At 28.9% G+C, this 14,450-nt stretch overlaps 1 protein-coding gene across 6 annotated transcripts in view; it reads left to right on the forward strand.

The window, feature by feature from the left end:
* The window catches only part of LOC113003150 (dentin sialophosphoprotein-like), a 56,578-nt gene that overhangs the window by 32,504 nt on the left and 9,624 nt on the right, over positions 1-14,450 (forward strand). For 5 of the 6 annotated variants that reach the window (XM_039451908.1, XM_039451907.1, XM_026140639.2 and 2 more), the window contains one exon: positions 11,040-11,168. In XM_039451908.1, the coding sequence (XP_039307842.1) occupies positions 11,081-11,168 (88 nt within the window). In that variant the 5' untranslated portion in view covers positions 11,040-11,080. Of the gene's footprint in view, positions 1-9,440; positions 10,885-11,039; positions 11,169-14,450 lie in introns of those variants that run through there. The other variant, XM_039451905.1, reaches the window with a different exon arrangement.

Consider the following 14,450-nt stretch of genomic DNA (forward strand, 5'->3'; position numbering starts at 1 on the left):
TGCCATGACAATAAAGAAAGACCAGCTTCGAGACAATTTCTCTTCTGATGTTCGTTCAATTCATGCGGAAGCCAGCTTCTTTACCTTGTCGATTTGTTTCAAACAATTCAATATTGTTGAAATAGTAACTTCAAACCTTACTGCGAATTCATGCGTACTTTGAGATGTATCTAATTCTATTACAATTTTTAGCTTATTATTGTCGATCTTGGTCTTAGGTCACCCACGTGGCTTACTTTTAAGATAAAAATATCTAGAACAAAACTTCTCAAACCATCCAATCTTCTCAAACTATGCGTTTATTAGTCACAACCTTGCTAAACATGTTATAATATTATGAGTTTCAAGATCAAAAATTTTTTGGGAGTTTCAGATAGTTGTGACTAGAGTCTGGATAATTTTTGACGAGTTTTAACGAAAAGTCTTATGGCTCACTGTAATCGAATGGCGACTCGTAACAAGATACATGTAATTTTTTGTCGCTTTTTTAAATTTTGCTATAAGTTAGAACTTTTTTATTTTTGGATCTAGATTTTTTTAAATCGAAAACTCTTTAAAATAAATAAAATAACAATCAAAATATCACAGAATTGTTATATGTAGTTTTCTTTTTAAAAAAAACTTTTTTTAATTTACTTCCATATATCAAAATTTTTTTTATTTATTAGGAACTCTAGACATTTGTAAAATATTAAGCGTTTCAGAACTATTCAATTTTTAATTTCAAAAAGTAGTTAGCACTTCATTTTTTAATTTAAAGAGATCGTTATTAAGCACAACTTTTAGTATAAAGTATAAGGAATACTCAGTTTTATCGAAATGAATCAGGAACACTAATCAGAACTTTCGAAAACTATAGTTGGAGTGCTAACTTCACACACGCTCTTTTCTCACTTATTGACAGTCAGTACATAATCGTAAAAGGCACGAGAAGTCATGTTCTAGTATTCGAAAAAAGTTTTTGTGTTGTAGTTAATATTGCTTATATTTTTCTTTCATATTTTCCTTGTAGTGCGGTTTAGAACATAAAATCACTGCACAGCGTAAACTGGTACACTTCTTTATAATAATAAATAATAGCTATGAAATCTTTAACTGCTTTGTTGACAGATATTTTATGAATTTTTTCACATTTTTTAAAAAATATTTTAAGGTCAGAAAAGTAGCGCTGAATGCGTCAGATACACTAATAAGCAAAAAGAAAAAAAAATCATATAAAGTGGAAAAATTCAATTCTAGACTTTTATTTTTATAAACTTTGGTGTTTAATATTTTTCTTTCAAAATATATTCTGTTACTTACAATTAGTTTATGAAATTACAAATATGTTATTGGACCGATAGTGTAACAACACAATGATAGTAAGAAAGCCTTCTTTGGTCGCAGCTAGATCTTAGTGCTTGTATTTATTCGTGTGATTTTATATACTTCTCCAAATTTAACCAGAATGTGCGCCGAATTAATTTCGGTCGTAACACAGCATGTTGAATAGAATAAGAATTAGTAATATCACTATTTATATTAAATTGTTTAATTTAATATAATAATTGATGCTGATTTGCATCTATATACCTCTATTTCCCTCTGAAAAAACTGTAAGAAATTTATTGTGTTGTTACACTATCGGTCCAATATTTGTAATTTGAATCACGCGCCTCAAATGCGTTGTCACTCATATACGAATATTGCGAGAAATATCACTGTGCCCCAGTGGTCGAGGTGGTAAGACACCGGGACCGGAGATTCCGGTGGTGCCAGGTTCGAACCCTGGGTGAGGTGTTATTTTTCGCAATAAATTTCTTACAGTTTTTTCAGGAGGAAATGGGTATATAGACGCAAATCAGCATCAATTATTATATTAAATTAATCAATTTAATATAAATAGTGATATTACTAATTCTTATTCGACATGCTGTGTGACGACCAAAATTAATTCGGCGCACATTTTGGTTGAATTCGGAGAAGTATATAAAATCACACGAATAAATAAAGCACCAAGATCTAGCTGCGACCGAAGAAGGCTTTCTTACTATAATTGTGTTAGTTTATGAAGTTATATTAGAATTAATTTATTATAATTAACTCCTTTTTTACGGGGCTGTGTCTGAATACCATTATTATCTATTATATCAGTTTTGAAGCCTAATTTCTCAGACTTTTTTTTTGGTTGTAGTGCAAAAAATAACATAGGTCTGCGACTAAAAAACTGTTTGATTATTTTCATCTAATTTCTATGTATTTTGGTGTGCTAAAAACGAAAAATATATTGAAAAAAGTCCTAGACGTCAGGATTGGGCACAAAATGCAAAAATCTCTTCAAATTTAGTAAATTTTTCTCAATTTTCAATATTTTTTTGATCTTAGGGTGTTTAACCAAATTTAAAATCAAAATTACTATTAATTAATTAATTCACATTAGTGCATTTAAGCTATAGAATGCCAAAAAAATTAACTTTCAAAGAAAAGAACTTTCAGAGCTAATGAAACTAGCATCAATATGTTGCAAGCCGAACGCGCGAGCTCTGGACTTGATTCAACTTTTTTCTTAGTTTTCATTTCAGTTAAGAAAATGATTTTCATGAAAAATTTGTAATAAAAATTAATTTTATAAATCTATTTTTATTTATTTTGAGGTATTTCCTTATTTAACATAGTTACCTATATTGTCAGAAAACGTGATGTCCTATGACAAAACGGAGATCATTTTTGGATTCAGCACACCCTAAAACATAAAGATTACGTGGAATAACCAAAACAGCTTTTGAAAAAATTTTGTTTGCAGACCTGTGTAATTTATTGTATCACAAAATGTGAAACAGTATTTTAAAAACTGTTACTCCATTTTATAGAACACACTTTCTAGTTTATATTTGTTTTTTTTTTTAAGTTTTATCTTCAGCTTTTGTTTAAGAAATCTTGCCTGAAAATAAAGTGATGTGCCAGTATTGCTAAATTTTCTCTAACAATTGCAAATACATATACATTATGTGCGTGCGTGCGTGCGTGCGTGCGTGCGTGCGTGCGTGCGTGCGTGCGTGCGTGCGTGCGTGCGTGCGTGCGTGCGTGCATGTGTATAATATAATGAACGTAAAAACTGTAGAATGTATTTTTTCTTATAAAAATATAACAACTCGGTATAAAATTGCACAATTACATTATTATCAGCTACATAATTTTACAAAGATTATTATTAGTTTTATCTTCTAAAATATGTTATATTTAAAACTCACAAAACACGATGTAACTTGATTAAACTTTTATATATATTATTTTCTTCTTGTTTATTTCAAATTTTTGCACATTCATGTTTTGCTAAATATTGCTTATATTACATAATAATACAAAATACTGATGAGGTATACGATTTAGGAAATCGAGACGCATTCAGCAACTCTTTTATTTCTTCTTTAATTTTACCCAGTAAAAAATGATAATTGAATCGAGATTAAAATAACGTCAAAATCATCAAATCAACATCATTTCAATGTTGATACGAATTGATTACTATTTCTTGCTGTATATGCCGAAGAAGATCGTTTCTTTTTTTTTCACCATATATTCTCCAAAATTTATTTTTTCATTGCAAACCTTTCAGAAAGTCAAAAACAAGCTTTATTTTCTTACGATAGTGAATGATATGATATATTGTGCACTGATGAAGTGCATTACAACAACAGAAAAATGCACATTAGCGTTATTGTTAATGAATACTAAACTAGAAACTGCAGAAATCAATAGCGGTCAATCGCTCGATATACGCGGTGCGACTTTGAAAGTATATTAAATATTGAATTGATTAAAACTGTTCCACCATTTGATTGGAACTAATATAACAAGGAAATTGCAGGGATGTTAACGAATCCTTTTTTTCACTTTTTGTCCCTTTTTTGTAAACGATCACTTTTTGTTGCTTTTTTTGTAAATGGTCACTTTTTGTTGCTTTTTTTGTAAATGATTACTTTTAGTCTTTTTTTTTTCAAATTTGATTACTTTTTCTCTTTTTTTTTTACCGTTCATAAGCTGAAATCTCGATAATACTCAACAGCATTACAAAGCAGCTGCTGAACTATTTATTGTCAAAATCGATTTTAAAATTTGAGACAACTAAACATTTTCAGTTTCTTCAACTTCATAAGTTATTGAAGAAACCCTAAACTAATTCTGGTATCGCAAAAATCAATCGAGTCCTTCCACTAGGGATCTCTGAGGCTCATCTGTTAGATGAATGGCTTATTCTTTAGCTTGAAGATATGCCAGCCTTTGCTGAACACGAGCGAATAGATTATTAGTGGGAAAAAATGTTGGGTATAAAAAACTCGATCGGAGAACCGAAATTTCCATTAGTAACAAAAATTGTGAAAGCTAGTTTGAGTCTTGTATATGGTAGTGCTGATGTAGAGAGGCGTTTCAGGTAACCAATTGACAGAAGAAAGAGCCTTAATTTTAATAAAGACACTCAATGTCAGAATGATAATTAAGGATGATCTGAAAAAATACAATAACAAGCCCGATTGAATTCTCATTACGAAACAACTTATTACAATGGAACAATCTAGCACACAGTAGGTACAAAGCCTATTTAGAAGAACAAAAAAAAATGAATAACATAAAGGCTAGAGAAAAACTACTCAAAGAGGGAATTGATAGGCTTAAAAGTGCTGTAAAGGAAAAAGACTTTCGAAAATTACAAATTATTCACAGATTGTTTGAAAGGGTTCAGGGAATAAAATCAAAAGATAATTCTCAGGTTGAGCCACTATTAAAAAATTAGAGACATGTAAAACTACTGTTATAACTAGTTTTTATAAGAAGGCTCGAATTGAGAGTGATACTGTAATTAACAATGATATGCATTTACCTGATAATTCTGTTTACAAGGGAACCTCTTGAAGTACCACACTCTGATTTTAATGAAACTTTACACACATTTAGGTAACATAATTAAATGATTTTAGAAGCTATCAGTTGCTGTCCAAATTCGGTTTCAAGGGGTGAAATCATCCCTTGAATTCATAATCTTTTTAAATGTTCTGGTTTAAAAGTGGATACATCGAGGCCGCCATATTTCGAAAATCCAGTAGATTTTTGTTTCTCTGTCAAGGATATTCATAAAATACCATTCTGTTTCATATGTGGTGCACCTGCTATAATACGATGTTTCTGGTGCAAGAAATATTTTTGTATGAAGCACTTTTTGAAGAATATCATAATTGCTAACATTTTGTCATATAATCATCACGTTCGTATTAATAGCAAGATTTACAATTATAAAATAATCAATATAATAAATTCATTGCTGTTTATAATAAAAAGTATGCTTATGCATTATATGAAATATATGGCACGGTAATTTATCTTGATATCATGGAAATATCGAAATTTGTGCAGATTTAAAATAAAAAAATTTTATTACTTTATAGCATTATAACATACAAGATATTTTGTCATATAAAAGTTGGGTAAATTTTTATGTAATAATAATATATCTTTTAAGAGAGTGAGAACGGCATTTGAAATTCGTGCATTAAAAAATAGAAAATAGAATAGTGTTTGGATTAGGCCTACGGGGGAAACCATTATAAAAAAAGCGCGTCATGCTAATCTACCTCATAAAAGGTGATGTGGAAATGATAGCACTTTATCACTTTGTTAATAATAAATATTTTTTTAAAAAGTTTTAAAAATTTTATTACCAAGAAACAAAGTGTCACAATCCAATTTTAATGAAACTTTACATACATTTAGGTAACATAATTACATGATTTTAGAAAATATCAGTTGCTGGCAATATATGGTTTTGAGTGGAGAAAACAGTCCTTATGTTTAAAGCAATTTTTGGCTTTTCCCTCTGTCTCGATAACCATTTAAAATATAAAAAAATGTTTTATACAAAAAGTTTTACAATCATTTATCTCTATTTATTCACGTCAATAATATTTAGAATAATTTTTTAAACAATTATTAAAAAAAAGTTTTTTAAATAATTATTTTTTTTAAATGTTATTAACGTGACTGAATAGAGGTAATTTTATTGTAAATCTTTTATATAAAACATTTTTTGATATTTTAAATAGTTTCCGAGATATAACGAAAAAAGCTGAAAACCGCTATACACATAAGAGATGATTTCATCTCTTGAAACCGAATTTGGGCAGCAACTGATAACTTCTAAAATCATCTAATTATGTTACCTAAATGTGTGTAAAGTTTTATTAAAATTGCGGTGTAACACTTTGAAAGGTTACCTTGTTAGTAAAAACGTAATTGTTTATTTTCGTAATATATAATAAGAGTTATTTTATTTTGTTAAAATATGATTCATTAAATTTTATTTTATTTTTTGAGACAAATTATGACACTAAAGAACTGCATTCTAGAATGTGTTTTGTTAGATGTGTTAGAACTGCATTCTAGAATTCGCAAGCGCGAATTTCACATTGCTATCTTCCGTTAAATTTTATTAATAATTTTACGTGGATTGTATGTATCAAAATCTGTATGAAAGTGTCTACGTAGAATTCATGTTGAAAGTTTGAGGAAAACTTATATCGAATTAGAAATAAAATCACAATTCATGCATCGACAAAAATATTTGTTAAAATAAAAAAAAAAACTTTGAATGTGTTTTTCTTAAATCAAAGAAATATTTGTTAGACTTCAGAGAAAATTTATGTATTTAGAGTAATATTTTAAAAAATGTATTGGGAGTATGAATTAATACGGTTCGTTTTTTTGTGGTCAAAAATGTGTGTGTGAAGCTGGCATATCATTTGGTGGAAAATCACTAAACATTGACAGTTCTGGGTTTATTTTCAATAGTTCTACAGTTCCTGATAGATAAAACAAATAGTTCTGGCCTTTAAAGCGAAAAAAACGCCTAGTACAAAGTGAAATGCCAGGTCCACGCAGTATCTCAGTTTGTCTTAAGTTATTTTTCAGACCCTTTTCTTGTAGGATTTTAAAAAATCTATAGTTCTAGATGAGTTTTAGAAAGAGTTCTAGCGTTTAACATAGTTTATTTAATTTAAAAAGAAAATTATTATAAAATATATATTTTATAATATTACATAATAAAGTTCTGTGAACAAAAAAATATTTTTCTTACAGTTCTCAACATATTAAAGAGTTTTCCGAAGAGTTTCAGTCGATTCCGATATTAGTTAATCAACAAAAAATTAATAACTTCCGAAAAAGCCGATTTTCCGCACATATAGGTGAGGTGCTGGTCTTTTTCGAAGAGTTCTGTGTAGGTAAAAATATTTTTCCTACAGTTCTCAACATATTAAAGAGTTTTCCAAAGAGTTCCGGTTGATTCCGAAATTACTTAATCAACAAAAAATTAATAACTTCCAAAAACCCGATTTTCCGCATATATGAGTAAGATGCTGATCTCTTTCGAAGAGTTCTGTGTACGAAAAAATATTTTTCCTACAGTTCTCAACATATTAAAAAGTTTTCCGAAGAGTTCCGGTCAATTCCAAAAACGTAACAGTGGGCGTTACCAAAAACGTAACAGTGGGCAATACAAAATACATTCTACGCGGAATAGTCAATTATATGAATAATGCAGCCCACTATACCGCAATTATATACACGACTATATCGTGGTACGAATATGATGATTTAAAGTCAAAAAGACAACAAGTCTCGCCTCACGACACAATCACGCCACACGTAGTATTGTACGCCCAATTATAAACAAATACAAAAACAGGATCGTACGTACACATGAAAAACATAACGTAATAAAACAATACGTTAAAAAAAAACGTAATAATCATGTCCCAATCGTAACAAAAAAAACTAAATAAAAAAACAAAAACCATTAAAAATATAAATCAGAAAAAAATAATAAAAACAAAACAAAAACCAAAGACAAAATAAAAAGGAACCATAATCTTGTCACGTCCACGTCGTTGGTTCTGGGATGCGCTAAAAACGAGAAAAGGGTATGATATAACCGAAATTACGGCAATAGCCAAAATTAAATACCAATCAAAAATATAAAAAATAACACTAATCGAAAAAACTACACAAAAATTGCTTGTACACGAAAAAACACGAAATACATATTTTAATCAACAAAAACCTAAAAATCGGCCATCGTCTCACTAATAATTCCATATATTTGCCTTTGTCGGATAGGAACTTTTTTATAAACAATTAATAATATTGGCGTTTAGAAATCTTCAAACGGCGTTTCAATACGTTGAGAACTACAAGGGAAATAATTTTTGGAGCATAGAACTGTCGACTTTCGACCAGCGACTTACCTATATTTCGTGTACATCCCTTTTTCAGAGGATAACAACTATTTATAAACGATTAATAATGTTAGAAGAACTCTTTGGAAGGCGCTTTAATATGTTGAGAACTGTAGGAAAAATATTTTTTCCTACACAGAACTCTTTGAAAAAGATTAGCATCTCACTCATATATGCGGAAAATCGGCTTTTTCGGAAGTTATTAATTTTTTGTTGATTAACAAATATCGGAATTGACCGGAACTCTTCGGAAAACTTTTTAATATGTTGAGAACTATAGAAAAAATATTTTTTCGTACACAGAACTCTTCAAAAAAGATCTGCATCTCACTCATATATGCGTAAAATCGGGTTTTTCGGAGGTTATTAATTTTTTGTTGATTATATAATTTCGGCATCAATCGGAACTCTTCGGAAAACTCTTTAATATGTTGAGAACTGTAGGAAAAATATTTTTTCGTACACAGAACTCTTCGAAAAAGACCAGCATCTCACTCATATATGCGGAAAATCGGGTTTTTCGGAAGTTATTAATTTTGTGTTGATTAGCAAATATCGGAATCGACCGGAACTCTTCGGAAAACTCTTTAATATGTTGAGAACTGTAAGAAAAATATTTTTTCGTACACAGAACTCTTCGAAAAAGACCAGCATCTCACTCATATATGCGGAAAATCGGCTTTTTTGGAAGCTATTAATTTTTTGTTGATTAACAAATATCGGAATCGACCGGAACTCTTCGGAAAACTCTTTAATATGTTGAGAACTGTAAGAAAAATATTTTTTCGTACACAGAACTCTTCGAAAAAGACCAGCATCTCACTCATATATGCGGAAAATCGGCTTTTTTGGAAGCTATTAATTTTTTGTTGATTAACAAATATCGGAATCGACCGGAACTCTTCGGAAAACTCTTTAATATGTTGAGAACTGTAGAAAAAATATTTTTTCCTATGCAGATCTCTTCGAAAAAGACCAGCATCTCCCTCATATGTGCGGAAAATCGGGTTTTTCTGAAGTTATTAATTTTTTGTTGATTAATTAATTTCGGAATCGAGCGGAACTCTTCGGAAAACTCTTTAATATGTTGAGAACTGTAAGAAAAATATTTTTTTGTTCACAGAACTTTATTATGTAATATTATAAAATATATATTTTATAATAATTTTCTTTTTAAATTAAATAAACTATGTTAAACGCTAGAACTCTTTCTAAAACTTATCTAGAACTACAGATCTTTTAAAATCCTACGAGAATTAGGTCTGGAAAATAACTTAAGACAAACTGAGATGCTGCGTGAACCTGGCATCTCACTTTGTACTATGCGTTTTATTTCGCTTTAAAAACCAGAACTATTTGTTTTATCTATCAGCAACTGTAGAACTGTTGAAAATAAATCCAGAACTGTCAATGTTTAGTGATTTTCCACCAAATGATATGCCAGCTTCATACACACACTTTACTATTAATTTGGAAAATAGTGCCGTGAAAAAAATGCAATTTTAGATTTTGTTTGAGACGGCTGAAAGGAGCAGCCCGGTCAGTGATCATCGAGCTGCGTTAGTCCACGTCTATCTGTATTTATTTCTTTCTACGTATACGTGCGATGTAACCAAAAGTTTTCTCTCACTGGCGCGAGTAGGAATATTGCTAACAAGCGCAATGAAAGTATCTCCATCAAGCGCACGATTCTAACTTTTGGATGATATTGTCACGAGTTTACTACCTTAAGACTCGTGGGTAAATCAGCAAAGTTAGTAAAAAAAATAACGGTTAATAAAAAGTAATAAAAGAACCAAAACATAAAAAATTATTTATAACAAAAAACACATTGCAAGCATTAATTTTGCAACTAATTGTTATAAATAAATTATTAAAAATTGATTGTAGAGGAAAATTAATTACGATTACGCCACTCGATTCCATAAGAAAAGTTACTAAAAGGAACATGTTTATTTATGCTTCAACTTTGATTATTTTTTCCATATAAAATTTTTGAAAAAATTACACATTTAATATAATCAGATTTAATTGTGAGAAATATATGTAATTAATTTATTGCTAGAATTTTACATAATTTTATAACGAACAAATATACAATATTTATTATATATACTTTTAGATTCGATGTAATTAATATTAGACCAAGTACTGAATTTATTTTGACTTATAGGCCGGCCTTGTAAGTGATTTTTGAGGTGCGTTAAGATTGTTAAAATTTTTCACATATTTCTTTGCAGTACAATTTTCACTTGAAACTTTAGCAGGAGTATACATATTATATTAAAAAAGAAAAATTGAAAAAAAAACTGTTTGATCAAATTTCCATCAAACAAGAAAGATCGTCTCTGTTTGAGAAATTCTTACAATCTCAATAATCAAGAGGATTTATGCGATTTCTAACACATACATGTATATCTCTTGTGCGTATCTGCTAAGACATGATACAACGTACTGATAACAGATAAAATTTCTAGCGAGGGCTCAACGAGATATAGCAGTATAGAAATGGCATTTGTATCAGACGTCATGACTCCGGTTTTTACATTCGTTAATATGTCAGATTTAACGCATGGCGTAGGGAATTCCGCGAAAATCTCGTATTATCCGAAGATCATTAGTGAGTTGTAAAATAGTATATGTTTTACGTATCAACTCAGTGTTTTAAAGGTTGTAATAAATACGCGCGCTTAATGGAGTTTCATAATAATGCGCATAATTGCGTGAAAGCAAGAGTTAAGATGTATGGATTTGATCTTGTCTCTTATGTTTCAGAATGTGAATTGCAAGCAAAGGATCGTGGGAATGAACAAGATATGCAGGGTAGCACAAACACGATGCACGACAGTAGTCAAAGGAATTTGCAAGAAAAACTGGATAAACAACATCGGGCATCTCTTCCCGGTATATTTTCTATTTTGTTTTAAATTATTAGAGTGTTTTTTTTTTTGCAGAAACTTTGTTTTTAGAAATTGCCTTGCAGGTAAGAATGTGTTCTTTGATTGCATCAAATACCGTATCTGTAATATTTGTTCAATTCATTTAGTAATCTCTGAAAAATATTACGTGAAATGGAACGCGAGAATTTTGTTCACATTTTACTTGGTCATTTGACAAACAATATTTAATTAATTTTTGTCGAAATTGTCAGTGACTGTGTTTTTTTGTATATACATATTCTGTACAAATGTATTCAATAATGAATAATTTCAACATAAGTACTTACTGAAATTCAATATTATGAATTTAATTTTATATGAATTGTGTATTTTTCAATAATAAAAGTTAAATATCTGTATTTTAAGTTACTATATTACTTTATAATCCTTCAAATCTGTTATTACATTTACAGAATTTCTTAATTAAAAAACTCTATTTAATGTGTACATAAATGCTTATTTCACTTTACAATAACAACGGATATCCTCACTTTTTAAAAAATCGATTTTTCTTTTACATTTTTTAATAATTTAAATATTGAAAAAGAGATTAAAAATAAGAGACTTACAGAAGTTATTAACATATTAATATATTAATACATTGCAGAATTTTAAACGCGTTTTTTTTTTAAAGAGCTTTCAAAATTGTTGTTACGATAACTCATATAATTTTAATTTGATTGATTCAAAATTTTTAAGAAATATTAACATTTTTTTTGTCTAACCTACAATCAAATAAAAATTGCAACTTTTTTTATTTTATTGCTAAGAAAAATTTTTTTAAAGACAACGAAAGTTATTTTTTTCAAAGCTTTTGTTAAAATAAATTTTTATTTTTTTCGCGTAAAAAATTTTTTATAATCAAATTAGAATCTAGCCCGATTTATATCTGTATGTAATATTTCCCCCAAATATTACAGATTTTAATTGGAAAACCTATGAAGATTCAGAAGTGTAATGTTTGCTTGTGATTGGGAAATCTGAACAGATCTCAACTCTTCCCAACGTTTTTCTAAAGTCAAATATATTGTCAGATTTGATCGTGATTGGGAAATCTGAACAGATCTCAACTCTTCCCAACGTTTTTCTAAAGTCAAATATAAAAAGATAGGATAATATCGATCTTGCAGTAATTTGCAACAAACTTTGGTTATATAATAATATTTTTTATGTAAATTTTTACAATCTCGCCCAGCTTACATGAATTGCACGTTGCATATATTTGTCAAACTTAAGACACAGTCTCTAGATGAAGCGGGAATACGTAATATTACAAATTAAATTTACAAGCAAATTTAATAATAGAGGAGACCGGGGCTATTCGTAAAACCTTTTTTTCTTTTGCGTCTCCTGAGTCCTTTATTCATTAAAAAAAAACATGAAACGGTTTGAAAGGCTGAACCTTTCCCTTCACAATGCCGATGTACATAGAATATGGAAATGTACTTACTTTGAAGTACATATAAAAATGTCGACCAATGCCAAGTATTTCGAATAGCTCCGAGCCCGGGGTAATCAGAAGCTAGTCTGAAAATATTTTGAAATTTATGTTTTAAGATGAAAAAAAATGTAAAAGAGCTATTGTTAAGGCTTTGTTTTATTCAGAAAAAAATATATAGTATTATGAAGAAATGTTACATACAATAAAAGAATACAAACGCACAATAAAGAATTTTATTATTTTAACGTTTTTGAAACAAGTCAGAGACTATTCATATTTTGTATAATTACATTTGTTAAGTATTAAATTGTGTATTTTGGTACAAAGAACGCGAATATGAAAGACAAAAATAGTCCAAACGACGATTCGACGTTTGGTTTTTCGAATAGCCTCGACATTAACTGTGCACATTATTACGTATAATCTACAAAAATAGACATCACACAGAAAAAAGTAAACACTAAATGTTTCAAATACGTTCAACTAGACACGGTACATTTAAAATTAAAAAAAAATCTTATTTATCTTGCTTAAATTTCGAAGAAATACTGATTATCAGAAATTACTTTGACTAACACAAAATACATTTTTCATTACTACGACTTCAACGCCGTTGTCAACAAAACTTTGTTAGCAACATTGTTATATTAGGACGTGTTTACAGTATTCAAAGTAAATTTTTAATATGTACCCATAAAGAGATATTTCCATTTTTCGAATTACTCCGTTTGCCGAACTATCCCGGTCTCCTCTACTGATACTCATTAACATCTTACAACATTGTAAAGAATTTATTACGAAAAATATTTTTTAAACGTTCTTCAAGATATTTTTAGATATCCATAAGACTTCGATATTTTTTGGTTACAAATATATTTAAAATAATGTGACTATTTCTAACTCGCATAAGTGTTTAACAATAAAAGAAAAATAATGAGCAATATAACGAGCAAACCTCAATATAACTTAATTAAATATATATACATTGGAAAATATAATAGTATTGGAAAAATAAAAACATTTACTTAATTCAAATTGACATTGCAAATAATTCATATAAAGAAATAAAGAAAGAAAAATCGTACGTTTTGTGCTACTCAGAGTCTTCTTTAGTGATATTATAAATAAATAAGTAAACAAAAATTTTAACAATTTAAGAAAATAATTTTTGTCTTTAACTAAACAAAGTACATAAATCTTTGTCTCCTATTCAAATTGAAGCGGAAATAGTCCTTTTTGTTCCAATGTTGAATAACTTGGAGAAAAAAATTATACAACGTTTGTCGAGTACCAAATTAATGGTAAAGATTCACGTTTACAAATCTGTAAAAACTTTTAAAATGAGTGGAAGGTGGAGATGAATATCTAGGAAGATAAAATATTGAAGCAAAATTTTTGTAAAGTTAAATAAATCGGAAAAAAGAATCGCATAACACTCGTTGAATATGCAAATTAAAGAGAAAAATTTACGCTCTTGAATGCTATAAAACGCATTTATTTATCGATTTTTAATTCACGCCTTGGAATTTTGCCTTGAAATTTCTAAAAAACTTTGAAATTTGACGCATCACTGTATATATTTGTGTAGTTTCGTAAAAAATCAATAATTTTAAAGGAGAATCGAAGTCAAAAGGAGAGATTTCAAGCTATAAAATGCTTTTTGGAACATTTTATCTTTGATTATTTTTTATAAAGTTTCACATTGAAACTTTTGAAGTTTATTTATTTTTGGAGATCAGAATAGGCGATCCTTTAAATTTTTTTATTGAGTATACATTATATAATTGATATAGATAGAGGAAAAGG

Source organism: Solenopsis invicta, chromosome 7, assembly GCF_016802725.1.
Source record: "Solenopsis invicta isolate M01_SB chromosome 7, UNIL_Sinv_3.0, whole genome shotgun sequence".
NCBI lineage: Eukaryota > Metazoa > Arthropoda > Insecta > Hymenoptera > Formicidae > Solenopsis > Solenopsis invicta.